This window comes from Ipomoea triloba, chromosome 11 (assembly GCF_003576645.1).
Source record: "Ipomoea triloba cultivar NCNSP0323 chromosome 11, ASM357664v1".
Lineage (NCBI taxonomy): Eukaryota > Viridiplantae > Streptophyta > Magnoliopsida > Solanales > Convolvulaceae > Ipomoea > Ipomoea triloba.
In genome coordinates, this window is record NC_044926.1 from 25,102,586 (window position 1) to 25,124,746 (window position 22,161).

The 22,161-nt window shown below is 34.5% G+C and overlaps 3 protein-coding genes and 1 non-coding gene across 4 annotated transcripts; 2 read left to right on the forward strand and 2 right to left on the reverse strand.

The window, feature by feature from the left end:
• Positions 1-7,828: 7,828 nt before the first annotated feature.
• LOC115995739 (ORM1-like protein 2) lies at positions 7,829-9,915 on the reverse strand. The gene is made up of 3 exons (XM_031234857.1): positions 9,582-9,915; positions 8,497-8,645; positions 7,829-8,283 (listed from the first exon to the last, which is right to left on the reverse strand). The coding sequence occupies exons 1-3, from the start codon at positions 9,765-9,767 to the stop codon at positions 8,145-8,147; spliced, it is 474 nt and encodes a 157-aa protein (XP_031090717.1). The 5' UTR covers positions 9,768-9,915; the 3' UTR covers positions 7,829-8,144.
• Positions 9,916-10,522: 607 nt separating this feature from the next.
• On the reverse strand, positions 10,523-15,635 carry LOC115996628 (bifunctional fucokinase/fucose pyrophosphorylase). Its single transcript, XM_031235956.1, has 7 exons — positions 15,157-15,635; positions 14,340-14,622; positions 13,753-14,117; positions 13,342-13,468; positions 12,123-13,136; positions 11,240-11,970; positions 10,523-11,169 (listed from the first exon to the last, which is right to left on the reverse strand). Exons 1-7 carry the CDS (start codon positions 15,478-15,480, stop codon positions 10,774-10,776), a joined length of 3,240 nt encoding a protein of 1,079 aa, XP_031091816.1. The 5' UTR covers positions 15,481-15,635; the 3' UTR covers positions 10,523-10,773.
• A 4,960-nt stretch (positions 15,636-20,595) lies between these two features.
• TRNAF-GAA lies at positions 20,596-20,668 on the forward strand. The gene has a single exon. It is a non-coding gene; the product is annotated as a tRNA-Phe (tRNA).
• Positions 20,669-21,308: 640 nt separating this feature from the next.
• On the forward strand, positions 21,309-22,082 carry LOC115996630 (calcium-binding protein KIC-like). Its single transcript, XM_031235959.1, has one exon. The coding sequence runs from the start codon at positions 21,506-21,508 to the stop codon at positions 21,878-21,880; it is 375 nt and encodes a 124-aa protein (XP_031091819.1). The 5' UTR covers positions 21,309-21,505; the 3' UTR covers positions 21,881-22,082.
• Positions 22,083-22,161: the final 79 nt, after the last annotated feature.

Genomic DNA, 22,161 nt, shown 5'->3' on the forward strand with positions numbered 1-22,161 from the left:
CTCTCTCTCTCTCTCTCTCTCTCTCTCTCTCTCTCTCTCTCTCTCTCTCTCTCTCTCTCTCTGATCACCTCCATTTCAGCATGCACTGTTCCAAAGACTCCAAATAAACCATTGATATGGTTGCTCTAACAAGGCAAATACATTGCTTCCTACAATCCTACACCATAATCTCATTGCATGAAACTGTCATCTATTCTACTACCAGTAACTCAATTACAAATGATACACTACCAACAAAAAAGAAGATGACAAATAGTGAAGATGAAGAGAATGACAATGCTACCTAAAAGATAATTAAGAAGACTTAAAGATATTCAAACCAAAAGTAATATTTATTTAAACTATTATTTATAGACTAAGTTTTTAGACTATCGATTTTACAAAGTCGCAAACATTTATTTTAGTACAATTATAATGAATCTCCTATGTTATCTTGAATTTATATATTTTGAATTACCTATTTAAATAAACAAATTCGACATTCAATTGCTTATGTAGGAACTTATCTTATATAATTTTGCATTAATATATTTTGAAACACTTATTTAAATATATGCATTGAGCATTAGTCCATCCACGCAATATGCGTGTAAAATTAATAATCACATAAGATCATATAGCACTTGTGATACGTTTAACGTGAGGCAGTCTCATATACTAATTTTTAATTTTTAAAAAACAAAATATGGTGGGGGAAGTTGGTAGCAGAATCCAGTTGTAAGACATGATGTTCGGTGGCAGATAAGGTCGGTTTAGAGCTCCGTGTAATGTGTATGACTTGGTGCTGTTCACATAATGGGAAACCATTTTCCTAAAAAGCAGCACTTTTATATTATTAAATTTAGTATGAAACCACATCTTCATGTTCATTTTTTTTTTTGAAAACATCTTCATGTTCATATGATCTCAACTTTTTAAAATAAAAATCAACATATTTACTAAAAAAAAAAATCATATACGGAGTGTAATATTTTTTTTTATTAACAAAAGTTAAGGTTTAATGGTTAAATTTTATTACATTTTGGATTTCTCCCAATTTGTTTTTAATATAGCTACTTTATATATGAATTAAAATACTTCATGTTCAAATTAAATACGGAGTAGTAGATATAAATAAACTGTCTAATGAGTTAACACATAAATAATTTAAATGAGTTTAATTTTTTTTTAGTACTATTGACCCTGCTACATGTAGTATCTGTCCATATATATACTTTCTCAATCTATTAAATCCAACCATTAACACAAAGATAAGATAAAATGAGAAGGGGTATCGATTTATGATGGAAAATAAAAAATAAATGATTGAGTTAATTGCATTTTTAGTTCTAGATTTATATGACATTCCACTACTTTTAGTCATTCTTTATCAAAAAATAAATGATTGAGTTAATTGCATTTTTAGTTCTAGATTTATGTGACATGACTATTTTTTATTATCCGTCAACAAAATCGTTAAAATGTCTTTAAATACAATGACATTTTAATTGTTTTAAAAAAATAAAAAGTAGGTTAACCCGCTATATTTTTATTTGCTCAAAACAAAATTCATAATTGAAGACCTAAATGCCATTGTAGTTTACTGAATTTAAACGATTTTGTTGAAGAAAGACAAAAAATGGTCATCTCACAATAATACTAAACCAAAGGGAATGTTAGGAAAAAAATGACTAAATGTGGATTGCCACATATAAATCTAGGATTAAAAAAAATTCGCGTAAAACATTATTTTGGCTGAAAGTAAAGATTTTTGCGTAAAACATTAAAAGTGAAAAATCATTATTTTGTTTCTGGATTACGGATCCGTTTGGAAACTTAGAAAATACTGCACGGAAAATAATTTTTCGAAAATGACTCATTTTCATAAAAATATTTTAGTTTTCTAGTGTTTGGTTGAATTTCAGCATTTTTTTTTTCTGTTTGACTAAAAGTTAAGAAATTGAATTTTGCATGTTTGGTTTATTTTCCTAAAAATGAATATAATAATAATAATAATAATAATAATAATAGTAATAATAATAATAATAAGTGTTGGTGACAGTGGTGGTGGTGGCGGTGGTGGTGGTTGTGCCGTAGTGGAGGTGGTGTTAATAATAATAATTTAGAAAGTAGCTTGAAGATAGATGAGAGAGAAGAGAAAATAAAGAATTCAAAAAATGTCTTTCTACTAAAAATCTAAGAACATTTTACAGATTGTCTTTACTTACTGTGCACAAGAAGCGAGTCTACATACCTTGCAATCCTAGTCGACAAATGACCAGAAAAAAAATAAACTGGCCTACTCAAGTTGTCAATAAATAATCGGTACAAATCGAGAAGTCTAATAAACAAATCTCATAGAGAGTCAATTTTAAAATCTTGTACTTCCACTAATTTGTTTTGTCCTTGTGAAGTTGTTTTTATATTGAAAAATAATTCCATCATTCATCACATTGTACTTAATTCAAATCTTTCCAATTTTTCAGGACATAATTTTTCTCCCCTCTCCATCCTTTATTTTGAACACCCTTTGTTAATTGATGCGATTATCTATGCTTCTTCTAGACTTGACATTATATTCTTTTCCGACCTTTGAACATAGTTCCGCATTGCCATATCTATTCCAATTCTTAAAGTAATTGGACTAGTTGTGTAAGATGAACTAGATTTTTGTTTATAGACTTTATTGTGAACTGACTCAATATATTCTATCTGACTAATGTAACAGGTGAGCTGCAACATATCAACTATTCTTGTCGTTTAGGTGCCCAAAAAGTAATTTGATCATATTTCAAACAGTAACATATATATTATCCTTTGAAGGAAAAATCATCACCTAAACACTTTGTCCTACTCTGAAATTTCAGAATATATCAAAAGTTTAGCTTACCAACCAAATACCATACACCCACTTGCTCTTTATAAACAAATGAAACAACTAACAACTACCTAACACTTGTGTATATATATGATTTAGGGTTAATTCGATTATTTTTTCTTAAAATATACAATAATAATCAAATTAATCGTGACCTCAACTACATGAATAAGCTAAGTCAATGTCATTCCTAATTATACACTTAAGTCACTATTGCATTCTCATGGTACATGTCATTGACTCAATCACACTTATATTTTAAAATTAATTTATCCAATTTTTTTTTTCATATTTTAGATACAAAAATTGAAATTAATCCTATAATATAATTTATTTAGGGATCTTAGCTTGAGTAAACTTTACCACTCATTAAAACTAGTTATGAGTATTTAGTTTAGTCCATAGTTATGTATTTTACGAGGTAATGGTAGGTTTCAATTTGCGTGCAAAGATTATGAAGTCTTCTACTATTCGTCCAAGTGTTTATGTGTTTGTCTTTCTATCTTTTTGTTTTCATAGTTTTTGATTTTGCGCGTGTTGTTGTTACTGCATATTTCACTCTCTAATAAGGGTGGTTATTAGACAAATATATTCTACATGCTCGAATAATTGTAGGTGAATGCACAAGCAGTTCAGTATGGATACATGAGTACTTAGTTTAGTTCCCAATTATGCGTTTTATGAGGTAATGGTGGGTTCCATGTTACAAGTAGCGATTTTGGCTTGTATGACATGTGAGATTCCATATGCTACTAACAGTAACTATGGTCATTTGGAGATATCTTGTGGTATGACAAAATATTTGTATCTGGAGTATGAAAACTCTCAATCAAACCATATGTGAGTAAAATGGTTTGAAGGGATAAGGGTGCTCAATTTTTCAGGGCATACGACCATACACAACTGTACCATGGATTGATGATAGGCAAAGCACGATGCGTAAAAGTAGAGATGGTGTAGTTGATTTAGTACATAGAATGTAGTTGAGAGGATTTTAAGAAATCTAGTGTGGACAGTTCTTTATCGTATGCAGTGGATGATCTGTGTGGGTTTACATAGAAAAGGCAAAGGATTTCTAATAGAATTGGGTGTAATTAAGACGAGTTGTGTTTAAGCATGCATTTCTTGTAGGGTACATTATGCACCCGTTTGAGAAACGTCACAATTATTATATGATGTTAAGTTATCTCGACTCTTTTAAACGTGAACCAAAAACTAGGTCTTGGGCAACGGAGGTTTGTTGCCAATTATGCAAAGCTAAATATTCGTTCTGTGAAGTCATATTAGTTGTTTTAAAAAATGGTTGGAGGGTATTCTAACATGGGTGCCACTAGTGTTTCCACTAGCATTTGAAGTTCCTGAAGTCAACACTAGTGCCACCAATGCTAGGATACCCTCCAACCATTTCTTTAAACAACTTGCATGACCTCATAGAATCAATATTTGCCACTGTACAATTATCAACAAATTAAATCTCTAATTTTTTATTCACCTTTAAAAAGAATTGAGATAACTTGACATCGCAATGATTGTGGCACTCCTCAAATGAGTGAACAATGTACCCTCCATGCAGTGTAGGCTTAAACACAACTTTTGTCTTACACTCAATCCTATTAGAAATCCTTTGCCTTTTATGTGAAGAGCTACACAAATCATCCACTACATACGATAAAGAATTATCTATGCTCAAATTCTTAAAACCCTCCCGACTACTTAGGTACTTCCAAATCAACTACACATTCTCTACTTTTACATACCGTGCTTTGCCTATCACCAAACCCTGCCACAGTTGCGTATGTGCTATAAAATTGAGCACCCTTATCCAAGTCTTCAAACCATTTACCCACATGGTTTGATTGAGTTTTCACACTCTGGATACCAATATATATTTATCATCCCAAGAGATATCTCCAAATAACCATGGTTACTATTAGCAACAAATAAAACCTCACATAAGTGATACAAGCCATTGAGGACTAAACTAAATACCCTTGCATCCATACTGAACCACTTGTGCATTCATCTACAATTATTTGAGCATGCAGAATATATTTGCCTAACAACAACATTTATTATAGAATGCAATATGCAATAACAAGAACATAAGTAGAAGGAAAAACACATAAAAAATCTGAATAAAAAGTAAAAGACTCCACAAATCTTCACATTGCAAATTGAAACCCACCATTACCTTATAAAACACATAACTAGCGACTAAACTAAATACTTGTGCATCAATACTGAGCTCCTTGTGCATTTACCTACTTGTTATTCAAGCATGCAGAATATATTCGCCTAATAACACCTCTTGGATACTGCAATATGCAGTAACAACAACACATGTGGTAGAACCAAAAACCATGGTAACAATTAGCTATCTCCTTAAACCCAAGCATTCACAACAAAACCCCTATCGAACATACTCATAAATTAAAAATGCAAAACAACTACAAAATCAAAATAAAAAAACATTAACGGAGAATGACAAATGCACAAACGCATAAAACACTTGGATGAATAGTAGAAGACTTCATAAATCAGCACATCGCAATTTAACGCCAAAGTTTATCTTTCTAATTATTTGCCGACCGTAAACATACTTAGAGAAGAAGGGGGTGTTTGGCAAATGGCTGATAGCTGGTAGCTGGTAGCTGGTAGCTGGTAGCTGGTAGCTGATCGAGTTAGATGATAGTTAATAGTTGATTGTGTTAACTGGTTTGACCAACTGATTGTATTAGCTGGTTGTAAAAAAGTGTTTGGTAAATTAGTTGTTTACTATTAGTTTATTGCATGTAAAATGACATTTAAGGGTATGAGTGTATTGCATTATTTTAAGTTTTAAATATAAGAAAATATATAAATCCTTATTGATAAATGATTATAAAATTTAAATCAACATCTATACTTTTTACAAGGGCATAAGTCAATTATTTTAGTTTCTTTAACTATTATTAAATTAATTTAAAAAGTATTATTAAACTATTTTAAATTTTAATAATTTAAAATTTAAAATGATTTTTGCTACTGTTGTTGTTGTTGTTGTTGTTGTTGTTGTTGTTGTTGTTGTTGTTATTATTATTATTATTAATAAATGTCTACCCACATCCGCAAGCCACAACCCGTCTTTTATTATTATTATTATTATTATTATTATTATTATTATTATTATTATTAAATGTCTATCCACCACTGGCACTAGTCGGCCACAGGCCCACAACCCATTTAAAAGCTATCCCTACCTTTTTTTTTTTTTGGCCCAAATCATCCCAAAGAAAGCCGCAAGAAATCAACGCCAAGAAAACGAAGAGAAGCAGAGGATGAAGATCTGGTGATTGAAGATGGCAGGAAGGATTAAAATGGCTTGGGTTAGTCTATTTCATTTTTGTTGTTGTAGTTCTTTTTTTTTTTTTTTTTAATAACCCAGATGATGGTGACTCCGGTGCGAGCAACGGTGACCGACGTGAAGGACGGCGGATGGAGAAGGTGTTGATGGTGGGTGGAAAAAGCCTGGGAAAACATAGATGAACCAGAGATTTTTTTTTTTTTTTTTTTTTTTTTTNTTTTTTTTTTTTTTTTTTTTTTTTGCAACTTAATGAAATAGTTTTGATGTTAGATGAAGCCTGAAGGGGAGAATTTGATGTTAGGGATGATGGATTACAAAGGATAAAATGGTCAATTTGTAATTACTTCAAAGCAGCTGAGGAAGAAACGCTGCAGACACCAGCGTTTCAATTTTTAGCTGATTGAGCCAATCAGCCAATGCCTATAAGCTATTTGCCAAACACTCCAGAACAGCTTATTGATGAGTCAAACAGCTAACTTTGGTCAAATAAGCCAATTTTTGGCTGATAAGCTGGTAACCAAACACCCCCCAAATGTTTTTTTTTTTTAAAGGTAAGGAGAAGAACTGCTTGACGGTGCAAGAAGAATGAAAGCCTCCAATTTACACACCAGGCATATCAACACACTCCACATAATCCCATGCAATTATAAAAAGTTTGAGACAAAGACCGAAACACCCTTAGAGAATAAATAAACAAGCAGTTGTGTTACTGAATTTTTAAAAACTTTATATATACACACACAACAGAACCCTACACTAGTCTAATTTAAAATTGAACATAAACAAATAAACAATTAATATTCTCAATATAAATTATTTATTCATTATACCATCTTATTTAATTTATATTTTTAGGATTTAGGTCACTCAATTGAGAAGAGAAACTTTTTATCTAAAGTATTATCATTTTAAATTGAAAAAAGGTCAAATATATGCCAGTATATTGCACTCTGCGCATGAATTCGATTTATTCAGAGAGTTAATTGTAATTTTTATAAATTAAATAATTTCACTTATATTTTCGTGTGCAATTCAGTAACTTATTTGGTTATTTTTCTTTTTAAATTTGGATAACATATATGCGTGGGGGTTGAAAATTAGATTAAACTAAACTAATATTCCAAATTACGAAATTTAAAAGGTTTGACTGTGTAACTATAATGGTTGCAAGATTTGGAATTTTCTTTTACCAATAATAGACGTAGAAAACATAAATTTTGAAGTGCTGATGGGACAATGCAAAATATGCCAAATCTAGCATCATGTAGAGTTACAGCACTTGACAAATAACATCATTTGACACATAATTTTGTTTAAGTACACCTAAAATAACTAATTTCAACTAACACTCAAGCTGACAATTTAACTTATTCAGAACAATTCCCAAAACAAGACAAAAGAAGCTGCATACACTATATTTTATTTATTTATTTTTGTTTTTCCTTCTCCCCCAAGTAAAAATCAGAAATTTAACAGTGCAGTGAACCTTTATACCTGTTTATGAGTAATTCTCTGCAAAATTCTGCAAAAATAATAGTAGAAATAGCAGTTCATAAAAAGGGGAACTCTAAGAACAGAATCAACAAATCCATCCCAGAAGAAATTCAGAGCTTCAAATGCCAAAGGAATACAAACAAGTCCAATCATAAACTATATTTAGGCTACAAAACATAGTAACATGGATGTGCCAATATCTTTAAGATGTGAATTAAAACAGTTTTGATTATTAACATACACGTTATTTTTACTGTACAACAGAAAGTTCATACATCTATCACTTCAGTACATAGAGAAACACTCATAAACAAGAATTAGGTGCAAAATCACTACACAAGTAGATAACCTTCCCACTTCTGGCGTCTATACAGATACATTACCTTTTTTTGCAGAACAGAGCAAGGACGAGAACCTTACATATATTTAAAAGATCTCAGAGGAACCATCTCACTGATCCCCATTGATTCCAAAGATTCGGACTTTGTGCATATGGGGGAACTTCGCAATCACTAAAACTAGTACCGCAAGTGTATTGAAGAAAAGCATTGGATGTTCATAATCAGTTGTATGTGATGCTATCAAGTACCTGTGTAAGGAACAAGCACCACTGATGAGCCATAATATCATTTTACTAGTTAACTAGCCAGATGGGATGCCCAAATAATAGAAAGCAAAAATTATCACATTTTTTTTTGAAGGGAGAAGAAAGAGGGGGTAAGTGTCAAATAAACACAAAAGATAATAGAATGATGTGACTGAAACTGATGTGTGTGCCCAAGAACGAGTAGAGAGAACTTACAGAACCACAGGCACAACTGTTAGGAATTTTCTATTGCGAGTGAGTTGCTTGCCATGGTCTATTTGCTCCCACCAAGTCAACCGATTGTACATTCCCTGGTCATCAGCAAATGGGGTTCCTTTCTTCCAATGAAAGAAGTGATAAGTGATCTAAACAGGGAAGCAAATTATTTTAGATTAATTGAAGCCCTCATATAAATTAAGCATATAATGAAATTGCACCCAACTGATAAGCCCCTTCTGCCTACAACAACATGCTTTGAACCAGTCTAACATATTTCTCCAACTTAATTAGAACACCTCCCTATTTAAGTTGCATGTTATACGCTTATTTGAACAAGAAAAAAGAATAAAAGTTACATGTTCTACAATTAAAACATGTGTAATTAAGACTAGAAGAAACATTAATTGGGGCATGTTAATAGATATCTTAACTTGGCAAGTGCAAATAGGCAAAACAACGAAGAGTTCAGAAGCAGTTTCTATTGAAGGCATCATTAACAAATAGTACGAATTAGAACTTTAACTAAGAGAGATGCTAGAAACAGACAGAACATACCACAAGAATACCAGCAATAATAAAATGTAATATATCAATTCAAATACAGATGCAATGAAAAGTTAACATAGCAGCTAGGCTATTCACACAAGCATAACATTTTATATATATTAACCCATCTTCTACATTGCTTACTAAGCCATTAATCATCTCAGAAATGTAAAGGCAAAATCCTTTGATTCAAAACTACATCCATCCAATTGGGGAAAGGGAAAGTCTCAAATATCCAGCACACCGGCCCACGCCGAGAGAGAGAGAAAAACAAACAATTGAGCTTTCCTCCTTCCCCTTGTTTTGGTGGAAGGCGGAGCTGCAGAACCCTAATAATAGCACGATTTCAAAAAGAAAATTCGAAACCACAGCACTACAAATCAAAACTAATCAAGGAAATTCAAAGCCATAATCCATCGAACAAAATTAAGCACATAACAAGCTCATTGAAACATATAGCAAATCAACCCCAACCGGAAGATGAAAATTACATACATAGAGAGAGATAATAAAATAATGGAAAAATTGGACCGTACGGCGAAGTGGGAGAGATTGACTATGGTCCAAGCCGTGCCAGGGGTGCAGCCGAAGACGGAGAGAACGACGAGCCAGGAGAAGAAGAGGATGAGTATGTATGTTGTCCACACGCCGGGGTACGTAAACCACTCGGTGTTCCGGTTCATATCCGCCGGCGGCACCGCCTTCACGTACAAATTCGCCATCGTTTTTCTCGCACCTCAATCAATCGATGGATCATATACTGTAAAATTTAATTCAATTCTAGGGTTTTCTGAAAAAGAAGACGAAGAACAAAATATGTAAAACTTCTTAAATTAGCAGCTCCAGATATTTCCAGCAAAAATAAAAATACTCTTTTTACAGGTAAATCATTAAAGGCCTAATGGGTGGTGGGTTTGACTAGTTTTGGGCGATTCTAATTATTTTAGAGTGAATTTCTAAAAAAAAATTAATATTTTATATTGAAGCTTAATTTTTTTTTTTTTATAAATTTTAATCTTTAAATATTGTCATAATGATATTTTGGTTAAAGCATATAAATTTTAAAATATTTAAATTTCATATTTCATATTATTTATTTTTAATTCATTGTATAAAATAGACTATGAGTCGGTTCAAAAGTAAATTTCTTAACATAAATAATACTTAACACCTTTATTTAAGAGTTAATACTCAAGTTGATTATCGACTAGACTTTCAAACTTGTTCAATTTCACAACTTTAAAACTTACATGTTTTATATTATTACATGTTTTATATTATTAGGCATTCTTTAGTACTTCTGTATACAATATATTTGTAAACAGCCTAAATTCCTTTGTATGTCCCTATGTGATCATGTGAAACAGTAGTATATTGTTTGGTTGATTTTCTCTGTTCTTGTTGGTATAATTGTATTTTGAAATTTAAATTTAAATTATTAAAAAAAAAATTAATTATTTGCGGCAGAAAATTAGTATTCTCAAACCAAATCGAACTAATTATGAACCAAAATGGAACTTTGTCAAATCGAACCGAAACCGAAATACATCTTTTGTCATTTCTGGTGTTTATTCTTCATCACTCAAAGAGAAGTTATCCATGTATTGCAGTCCAAAAATATCAATCAAATAATATACTCGTAATATGTAAGAGCCAGTTCTCTTCCGCCTATGCTTCTATACATCATTACACCAATACCTGGCTGAATCAAACAATATCATCTTCCAGCTAGCTTTGCAAGATTTGCCAATTGTATACTTGGACATCAAAACCAGATTTCTCGTTGAGTAAATGCCTCAGCTCCTCGGCAGATTCGCGATTTTTAGCCAATAATAATGCAAACCCCCCACCACCAGCGCCCACGAGCTTGTAGCCACAGCAAAAGCGATGGCAAAACGCAAACAGCTTGTCAACAAACTCATTGCTGCAATAAGGATCAAGTTCCTGATGCAGCCTCCAAGCCTCTAGCATTATCTCCCCTAGTTCATCAATATCGCGATTCATTAGAGCTTCCCTTCCGAGCTTTGCCAGTTCTGTAAGTCGCTTGATGCTTGACACAAGAAGATTATCCCGCTGGAGATAGCGAGTCACCACTTTTTGTAGGACTCGGTGAGCAAGTCGGACCTGCCAGAAATTAAGGGTATTCAACACTACTAGCAAATTCGAATTTTAAGGAGGCTTAGAGTTGGCTTACTTGTCCAGTGAATACAACAAGGAGCCGTTGTTGCAACTCTTCAATCAATCCAGGGGAAGTCAAGAGGGGAAGAACTTGAAGCCGCAATGGGATTCCAGGGAAACTTGTGGTAAACTTTATCCCAGGGTATAGACCGCCAATCTGGTCCTGCCACCCACCTCCCGTGCCCATCAGCTGTTCTAATACCAAAACAAGTCTCGTAACATTTTCATTGCTTTCATCTCCATTAGTCAACTGTAAAATTGCTTTGATAACTGCTGCTGCTAAGATGCTAGAAGTTCCCAAGCCACTACCACGTGGAACATTGGCCCAGGTCCTGATTTCCAAGCCCATTGATTGAAGGACATTATCGTTAATGACATTGGTAACCAGCAATGCACATTTGACAAGACGAAATGGATCATCACTTTTAAATGGAGGTGCAATTGTGGAGAGATCCTCAATAGATAACTGGTTTCCTATATCATCCATGATGAGTACTCCAGTCCCCTTTTTTGTCTCAATGGTTGTACCTATAGGAAGAGAACCTCCCAATGTTATTGCCATATTCAAGACATACCCAGCACGCTCTAGACTCCAAGGAGGAGTATCACTCCAACCTCCAACAAAATCCACCCGAACAGGTAGCTCAATCTTCACCGTTCTAGAGAAGAAAGATTGCTTCACACCACCATCCACATTATTGTTAAGATAAGCAGCATTAGACAGTGAACTGGACTCCAAGAGTTTCTCTGATTTTAGAGGGAAAAAACATGTCAATTAACAATAAACAAACATTTGAATGTACAAGAATCATGACAATCACTAAATAGCCCTAGAAGTTTGCAATCCCAATCACCACAATGATTTGTATGGTAAAAATGGGTGAAAAGTTCTTCAGTACCTCTGAATCCATATCTCACGGCTGAAGCAGTTTCATGAGCAACTGCGGCCCAGACTTTTTGCTCCAATTCACTTGCCATCTTCTCTTTGCCGCATGCTCTTAGAAGATCAACATGCACTTGATATGCCCTGCTTTTAGGTACGAGTTGAGAATGTCGAGTGTGCAGTTTAGAACATACCGAAAGAAAACCTTCACAAATCTCAACTCTGGTGGCTTCTTTCTGCAGTATTTCTTCACACAATTGAGATATATTCCTCCCAAGCAGCCCAAAATTAATGCATGCATTAACAATTCCAGCAGCTAGATCTGCTTGATGATTACTTGAACCTGAACACATCTGTGGAAAATCAATTGATTTATGCAACTCCTCCAAACTCAGGCGATGTGACTTCTTCCATAGAGAATACAAGGCTTCATTCTGTTGATTGTCCAATCCCGTTAGCCATTTTGCCAAAGTGAGCATATCAAAGTACGGAAGAATAGGGAATATTTTAGCATTCCAAAGGCATTTTTCAGGAGATTCATCTGAGCTCCATAGATCAGTCTCTTGAATGCCTAAGTCATCTAATACCTTCCTCCAGGGTTTCCCACAGAAGGTCCCATCCTTGGAGAGTACACTTTTTGGGTTATCATGGAGACCACAGTACACAATTACCCGTTCTGAGCACCCTACCAAAGGAACTTCCCAAAGGCAATGACGGTCTGGAAGCATAAAGCTGAATGATTCTTGTGCCTTCATATTGTTAGCCACTGGCACATTAACTCCCACAACTATACACAGAGAACCAATCTGTATACCACCTGAAATGGAGGAATCATATATGAGAGAGTCCTCTCCAATAGAGACTCCTGGTTCTATTTTACTTGATAGAATAATAGCTGAGGCAGCAATGTCAGACACAGTGGTTGCTGGAATGGAACACAGGTGCCTTCGACCAACAAGTCTAGAACCAGTTTCACTCATATGGTCCAACACTTCACTTGAGGTGCCAAAGTGCAGGAATAAGAGATCATCTGCATCAAAGATAGATGGATAGAAGCAATGTTTTAATGTTCACTAGACAAAGAATATCGTACAAATGTGATAAAGGTTTATCTAGATTGAAATGGACCTGAAATAATTGTGAAAATCAGAATGACATTGACAATGACAAAGGAAACCTCGTAACTACTTATGACACTACTAACATCATCGCATATTCAACTATGTTCAACGTACAAGCACAATAGCTGAACATCTTGTGTTTCCCCAATCTTTTGACAAGTTCACTACCCAAAGCCCGTGGTCGTAACCAATCATGCTTTGCGGGTACCCAGGCTGCTACAAGGTCTTCATATAAACTCATCTGCACATGATACATAGAGCAAAAAATGTTTGACCTGAAGAGTTCATGTCCGGGAAAAATACAAATAGTGAATCCAGATACAGACTACAGAATGAAAAGATCTCTTATGTACATATTAAAAAAATGAACATCTATAGTTAGAGAAATGAAGGCATAATACTGGTCAATCAAATGTAGTTTGGAATTTAACCAACTTAAATAGACAAGTTCACAAATTCATAGATAGACATGCGAAAACATCCACAGATACAATAGCTTTCACATGAATAAAATTGATGACTTGCCTCTGCTTTTCTTTCCAGAAGTTCAGAAATCATTGGTTCACAGGAACAGGCAAGGTTTACAAGATCCACCCAGGCTTTACCTCTAACCGCAATTATTCCTGTATCAAGCAGTGTTCTACCATCATCAAGAATAGCCTGATATTTAATAAGCTCTTCTATACAGGGTTTCTGAAGCAGATTCTCCACTACGTTAACAGAAACTTTCTCATTAGAAATCCCAGTCTTTGATGCCACAATGACACCATGATTGGAAGCAATGTCAAGGGTAATAGGAACCGTTACAATGCAGGAAGCATCGTCAGGAAGAACCAAGCTGGATGCATCAAAACAAGGAAGAACATCACCAGTCATTGTAAGTATACCACCTGTGCATAAATATGAAATCTGTTTAACACTTGAATATAAATGGTTTTATATTTCTAGGTCTCATAATGCACTTATTCAGACATCAGTAAAGTATGGATCAAAGAAAAAGAATCTATTAATTAAAATTTATAATCACTGAAAAAATTATGGAATTTCTACTTTTCTCATGCGGAAATAAAGCAATCTATGACCTACAATAGTGAATAGTTAGAAAAAGTAACCTTCATTTTTGAAAGCTTGTCTAGCACAAGAAGCAATTGCAAGTATGTGATCAAAAAGAAGGGGCACTGGCCCATCGCTGTCGTCTGATGCCAAATATGGCAGCGGCAGAAACACTTTGCCCATAGGATTAGCCCATGGTACCCTTTTAGAGTCACCACCAGCATGAAGTAGTAGGATATGTCTCTTGGCAATCAAGTCAACTAAAGAAAATGGAGGATCGTCACCCTCAGATCTCTTGAATTGGGAAAAGGATTCAGAGTCCAAGTGGCTTGCATCTGCTTCCTGCTCAAGAAAAGAATATCACATCAAAGCTAGCAACCAAAACAGTTGAGAGGCTGGCATTTGATAATGATACTTGATAGTGTTCAACCACTAGAAAGACTCAACTGAACCAATCAAAAGCCTAATCCCTGTAAAGTTGGGGTGAGCTACATTGACTATATTTCTTCATTCAACTGTGTTATGGGTCATCAGGAAACAAATATCATGGTTAACTATAATTTCCTGTGTTTTCCTTGTTTTATGGAGAGGTTAGCATACAAAAAGGAACATTGAGTACCACGAAACCAACATTATGCATATATCCATCAATAGTTTCTGAACCTTTTGCAAATTCATTGTTATAGGAACTTTCACAACTGAATTATGTATAGAATTTCAAATTGTGGTGAAATGACCTAACTGTATGTGTATCTCATCATCATCACTAAATGAATTTAGAGTATAAATTAGAGATTGGCAGTGAAATACAAACACTATAACCTTAATTAGAAGTGGTGTAAATAAATAAAAGAAAAGAAAAGAAAAGAAAAGTACTTGTTGATAGTGATTGGCGAGGGCGAAAATGGCGTGGAGAGTAGCAGCGCCGGAGCCGATACGCTGGCCGTGAGGATCGGGCACGGCTAGGGTGACAGTGGAGTGAGCTATGCGCCCCATTCGCTTGGCTCGATTGAGCTGCCATTCATAGAGCTGAGCCTGCTCGGGGCTAGCGGCGGTGAGCACGATGGCGTCCCACGTCGGAACCCTAGCGGGATGGCGCACCGACAACCTCAAATGGTACCACGATTTCCGCAAAGTGGCGGCCAGGTCGGCCTTGTGTCGACTCCTCTTGGAATTGGAATCATTTCGCAATTTGTCCATCCCCGACCCCGAGAGATACTGAATTGGAATCAGTCAACACTGTCGTGTCTGTGAAGAGCGATGATTGCATCTCTTTCCCGCACCACACTGCAAAGGGATGAATGATAGTTTAAGTTTAAATTCATCTATAATCGGTATGTGATTGGATCATTGGAATTATTGGATAGTGTTTACACGTTTTTAGACTTGGAGTTCTTATTATGGAAAAGATAATAATACAGTAATGATTAATGACCTTACATGTAAAAAAATAAAAAAAATGAAATAATATGTCCTCTGAGTATTAGCGATATACCACTGGGGTCCCTCGTCTTTAAAATCACCAAGAGTCATCTTTTATCTTTTTCAAAATAACCACGTGTGGTCCTCCGTTAGGTTGAGTGTCAATTAAACGTTAATTGTTGAGGGCAAAATTGACATTACAATTATTTCGTCCTTAAGCTATACGACGTAGATGAATTTCCGCCAAATTCCTTCGCCCAAATTAAATTTTCCCCAAATTCCTTAGCCCTAATCTGCACCCCCTCCTCTGTTTCCGACGAGCAGGGCAGCAGCTGCGGTGGAGTGCTCCCTCTCGTTGAAAACAGATGGTCAGCAGTAGCGACGACGTCGCATCTCTCTCTCTCTCAATCGGCTTCCCAGCAGCTCCAGCGGATGGCAGCAGTGGCGTGGAAGGACTCCCTTGTTTTCGGCAATGGAGTTCCTCCAGATGGCTATGGCGCACGGGTTCTCCTCTTGGCGATGGTTCTCTCGTTCTCCGACCAACCAACAAAGACAAACTTTTTCCCTCTCAGTGACGGAACAGCGACGCGGTGAAGCTCCAACAGCTGGGCAATCCGGCAGTGGTGATGCCTTCCCCCTCTTCTATCCCTCCCTCTTGTTGAAGTTGCCTGCCGGCAATGAAGTGGTGCGTTGACACGGATGTTGCTCGGCAAACCAGTGAAGCTACGAATCAAGATGGATTCTAAGAAGGATTATAAGGTAATTGTTTGCTAATGACTATAATTAAAGCTAATTAGAGTTTATTTATGATTAATGAGCGGTCAATTAATCATAATTGTTTCCACAAATACATACTCGATCATAACACTCTCCAACATTGCGCCTCCAAGTTGAAGAACTAGACCCATACGAAGCCTCCATTTGCGAGAGAACTGGAAAACTTAACGACAGCCTTAAACATGAAATACATAGAAATGACATGTTTGTCCTCAATGTTAACGTTCGTTTGACACCTAACCTAACGGAGGACCACGGGTGGTTATTTTGAAAAAGATAGAGGACGACTCCTGATCGTTTTAAAGACGAGGGACCACCGCTGGTATATCGCTAATACTTGGAGGATCAATGGAGGTATTGACTCAAAATTTTTTTTTATATTTTTCTTTTAAAGTTTATTTTAAAAACATGAACATAAATATATCAAAAGTTTTTTATATAAAATATTATATTTATTTTAATAATATTATTTATATAAAATAAAATTATAAATTATAATTTGTAATAGTTATAAAAATTAACCATAACTATAATAAAATAATTTAAATAAATAATTTTTAACTTATAATTTATTATAATAAAATAAATACATAAATCGACAAATATAATAAGAAAAATGACACTTTTTCCCCATGAGTTATATGCATATAGCAGTTTTTCTCTCTCAGTTATTCATGTATCCATATTTGCCCCCTTAGTTATGTTAAAAGTAGCAATTTTTTCATTTGTGATGTTAAATTGACATTTTTTCCCTTAAAAATAACTATTTCATTTATTTTTCTTCTCCAACAAATTATTGCTTATATGTATGGAAGAACACGGTTCGGTTCGAACCTAATCGGACATTGTAGCAATTGAACTTAAATAGTATGGACGGTTCTGGTTATGATTTAGAATCGAAAATAAAATAAAATAAAATAATTATTGAATTTAGACTATTTTAAAAATAAATAAATAAATTTTGCAAAAATAAATAAATAAATTTTAAATTGGCGGTTCAAAATCGAAATTATAACTGCATAGAATCGATCCGATTTATCATTTACCAATAGTGTTTGATCATTTTCCCTATATACTACGGTTCAGTTCCGGTTCACGGTTCAACAATTATTTTATTTTTTTCCGGTTCTGAATCGTAACCAGAATCGTTCATACTATTTCGGTATGATTGTTAGAGTGTCCGATTAGGTTCGAATCGAATCATGATCATCCATACATATAAGCAATAATTTGTTGGAGAAAAAAATAAATGAAAATTATTATTTTTATGGATAAAAATGCCAATTTAACATTACAGGGAAAAAATCACCACTTTTAACATAACTAAGGAGACAAATATAAAAACATGAATAATTCAGGAAAAAATTGCTATATGCATATAACTTAGGGGAAAAAAATGTCTTTTCCCCAATATAATAACTTACTTTTTCTTTTAACATGTGGGCAATGCCGGCCAAGATTTTTGTTGTTAGGCTTGATCTAACCAACTCATATTTAATTAGACATATGATAAATGTAATAACTCTTAACTAAATAAATTGAAAACAAAATTAATTTAAAAAAAAAAAAAAATTTACGTTGTGCATTGGCCAAGATTTTTATCGTTTGATTGGACCAAGTACAATTTGTATTTTAATATGTCATTGATAAATGTAATAAACTTGAATTCTCTTTATTTAAAAGCATTTCCATCTTCAATTTTTTCCTTATTTTTTTTGATGAGTTGGAGGTGACTAGGTGAGAGATGATGATTTGGAGGAGAGAAGAGAAATAATTAATTTAATATGGGAGAAATGGTTTTTTGTGGGACCCAAGAGGAGAAAAAGAAAAAGAAAAAGCTTTCCCCTTTTTTGCGCGTTGAGCGCACACGGCGGGCCGACGCTCTCTGGGCATGTAAATTTCTAATTTAATTTAATTTTTTTTGACAATTATGTTTTCCTTTTTTTTTTCTTTTTTTCTCTTTCCTCACATCTTCTCTTTCCTAGTCATACCGGCAAAAACTCCTCAAAAATTATAACTAATGGGGATGCTCTAAGTAAGAGCAACCACAAGAGTGGTTTTTTGTGAAATTTTTTTGTGGGATCATATCATATTTGGGGGAAAGAGAACAAGAGAGAGAGAGAGAAAATTGAACCTGTCTTGCAAAAACAAGTATTTTGTAAGACGGGACGATGGGCAGAAGAAAAAATATGCAAGTCTCGTGGGCACGTAAATTTTATTTTATTTTTCTTACATAATTTTTCTTCTCTTTTTTTTTTTCCTCTTTTCTTTTTCTCCTATTTTCTCTCTCTCCTCTCCTAGTTGCCCTAACAAAAATCAAGAGAAAAATATTATCTTTTTTTTTTTTTCGTAAATTCACCGGGTCTTTCTCCGTCCATGTTCGCTCCGAGAGGCACAGGAGCTGGCCCAGAGGGAATCATCATTTGTGGGAATCGAACCCGAGTTCCCTCAAAATTTTTCACCACAAAGAGAGCTCACTTGCCACTTGAATATATTGAAGTTGCTCTAACCTCCTTCTACTATCAACCAAGTTGCAATTGAAGACCATATTGCTCGTCCAACACTATTTTCACCAAAGTCAAACAACAAAGTGATTTGACCCGTAATCTCCCTTACTTGATCCGATCACTCAACTCACATTGTTGTCCAACCAATTATTGAAACTCAATCATAATATATAAGAGGTTTAAATTAATTCGCTTTTTAAAGTTTTCTTAAGTTATGTATATTGTTAAATTAATAATATTATATTTAAAACATTAATTAATATAGTTTATAAATTACTCCGTACAATGCAACTTTATATATGCGTTAATATGGTTATTATATTATTAGAGTTCTAATATGAATAAAAAAATGTATTTGTGTAATCATTTGCAATAATAGGTAGTACATTTTGCCTATTCATTTGTACATTCATATGTTGTTTCCATGTTTTTCTTGGTTTTCCCCTCTGAATATTAAGTGGTGGTAACGATAAATAAGAGCAAAAAATGAACAAAAAGGAAAGCTCAAAGCTTCAATTTTGATTTTCTATTTTTTGCAAGGACAATGTATAGTAGAAGTCATATGTTTTTCACAAAAAGATGTTACAAATTGAGAGAATGAAGCCACACAAGCTAAGTAATCTACATATAAAAATGAAGATATTGAAGATGGGAAACTATGGAAGTCTGCCTCTGCATTTTGGTGTTTGCACAAATGAGGTTTCTTCTCATGTGTGATAATAAATTATTAAAATTAATCTAATTATTGTGGGGTTAGATGATGAGTATTTATGAATATATATTTTTAGCTATCTGGCTCAATCATTGAAAGTTTTTTGTGTTTTATTATTGTTTCTTATTCTTTAGTGCTTCTTATTCTTTTAGTGCTAATTAAAAGTGTATTTGTTTGTAAGTAGAGTCTACCAACTTGGATATAAAACATTATTACTTGAGTGATGCTACATTTTACTACAAAAATCATATCCTAATATAGATTGAACTCACATACACACAAAAACTAATAGATATATTAAACTTTCTCCAAGCTTTAATTTTAAGCTCAAGTTTAAGGTGAAGCATGTGGAGTAAGGACCGACCTTGAGGTTAGCAACATTAGGAGGTTTGGTTGGCTAGGTATAAGCTTGGAGGATTCACCCGAGGAGCCCCAAGTGGAGGTTGTATTGATTCTTGGTCCCAAGATCGACCATGACGCTTCGGGGTTAACCACCGCGATCAGTCATTGGGATCAGCTACTACATATATAGGAAGGAGTTATAGATATTGGATGATATCCAAATCATGTAAAAAGTGTCTAAGTCGCTCACAGAAGTTGTTAAAGGACCAACCAATTAGCTAAATGAACAAGGAAAATGTGCAGCATAAGCTACAACTCCTACAAGAGCCACAGAGCTAGAGCAAATACCTCCATAATAAGAATCCAAGAAGATGGCCTATTGGCCTAAGATTAATGATATAGCCAACTGGAGCCTGGTAGTAAGAACAACTACTACATACAATGTTATTCTGATTGTTTTTTAAAAATAATCTGTAATTATTCTGATGTTTAAATTTCAAAATTATAGTAATACAGAATAGTTAAATAATCTTCAAACCGTCGAAAATTCCAATTGCGGGGATAGCTCAGTTGGGAGAGCGTCAGACTGAAGATCTGAAGGTCTCGTGTTCGATCCACGATCACGGCACGTATCTTTTATATTCAGAAAGGAAAATACGGAGTAACATTATTCTGCCTTTTATTCCCCCCTAAATTCAAAAAAATCTGTTGGTTGGTATGAACGCTGCACTAATGGGTCCATATATATATATATATATATATATATATATATAAAATATAATATCAAATATCAAACAAAGACGAAGACCAAATCAAAGGGATTTAGATTCTGAAGATAGCTTTGGAATAATTGATATGTTTTGTGGAATAAATTCTCCATTGGGATTTTCTTCAACTTTTCTTTTTTGGTAATTATAAATAACCATTTGCCAAACACTGTAATCGTAAAAATAATTTGTACAAATTATAATCCATAATGAAGATTCGCTCTTATCTTATCACATCACGTCAGTTAGAAATAAGAATTTACTCATATCTTGTCACGTCAGACGACTGAAAAAATAAAAGAAGAAATTAAATTATTGAAGCAAATATTTAAGAGGAAGCTTCATGGAAAGACAGAATTCCGGGCAGCACAAGGAAAAAAATGTGATGACTCAATCCTCAAGAGACTTGACGTCTTCAAAAATGCCAAGAACTCACCATGTTCCATTTCCATTAAGAAACTTCCTGGAAATTTTCCACTCAGAATTGTTACATCAAAAATCCCCAAATGCAATAACTATATATCTCTATAGCATCTCCAGCTGCCGTGCGTGACACCATCAAAAGAATATATAAATAAAAGTAACACAACTGTACCATCATAGCCTAAACTACAAGCCTGTCTGTTCTTCTTCATTTTCTTCTCAGTACTATATAGTTATTTACTTGTCATCACCAGTTCACCACAGGAGTTAGTAACATGGAGGGCTGCACGAGCACAGCCGCGGGAGGTGGCGGTGAATACCAAGATTTGTTGCCGGTGATGGCGGAGAAGCTAGACGTGGACACCTTCGTGGCTGAGCTGTGTGGAGGGTTCCGGCTGCTGGCTGACAGGGATACCGGGTTGATCACGTCCGAGAGTCTTCAGAGGAACTCTGCCCTCTTGGGAATGGAAGGGATGAGCAAAGAGGATGCAGAAGGCATGGTGAAGGAGGGAGACCTCGACGGCGATGGGGCTTTGAATGAAACAGAGTTTTGCATTCTCATGGTGAGACTTAGCCCAGAGATGATGGAAGATGCAGAGACCTGGCTTGAGAAGGCACTCCAAACAGAAATGGCTCAGCCTTCACAGTAATCTCAGACTTTTAAAAGTGTGTGAGGAAGATTAGTTTGTTATGAAATTCATGTTATAATTTCCCTCAGTTGTACAATTTGTATTGCTTTGCTTCTTCCCTGAGAGTGGTTGTTGCAGCAGTATATGATATATTTATATCAAGTTGAGAGTATAAAATTCACATAAAAGTAGCATTAGTGGAGTTACAGTTTCACTGCATAAACTTTATTACTTCCACCCTTAGATTATTGCATTTGTGCTATCAGTTACAATACATTGGTGCACTAAATTTCAAATCAAGA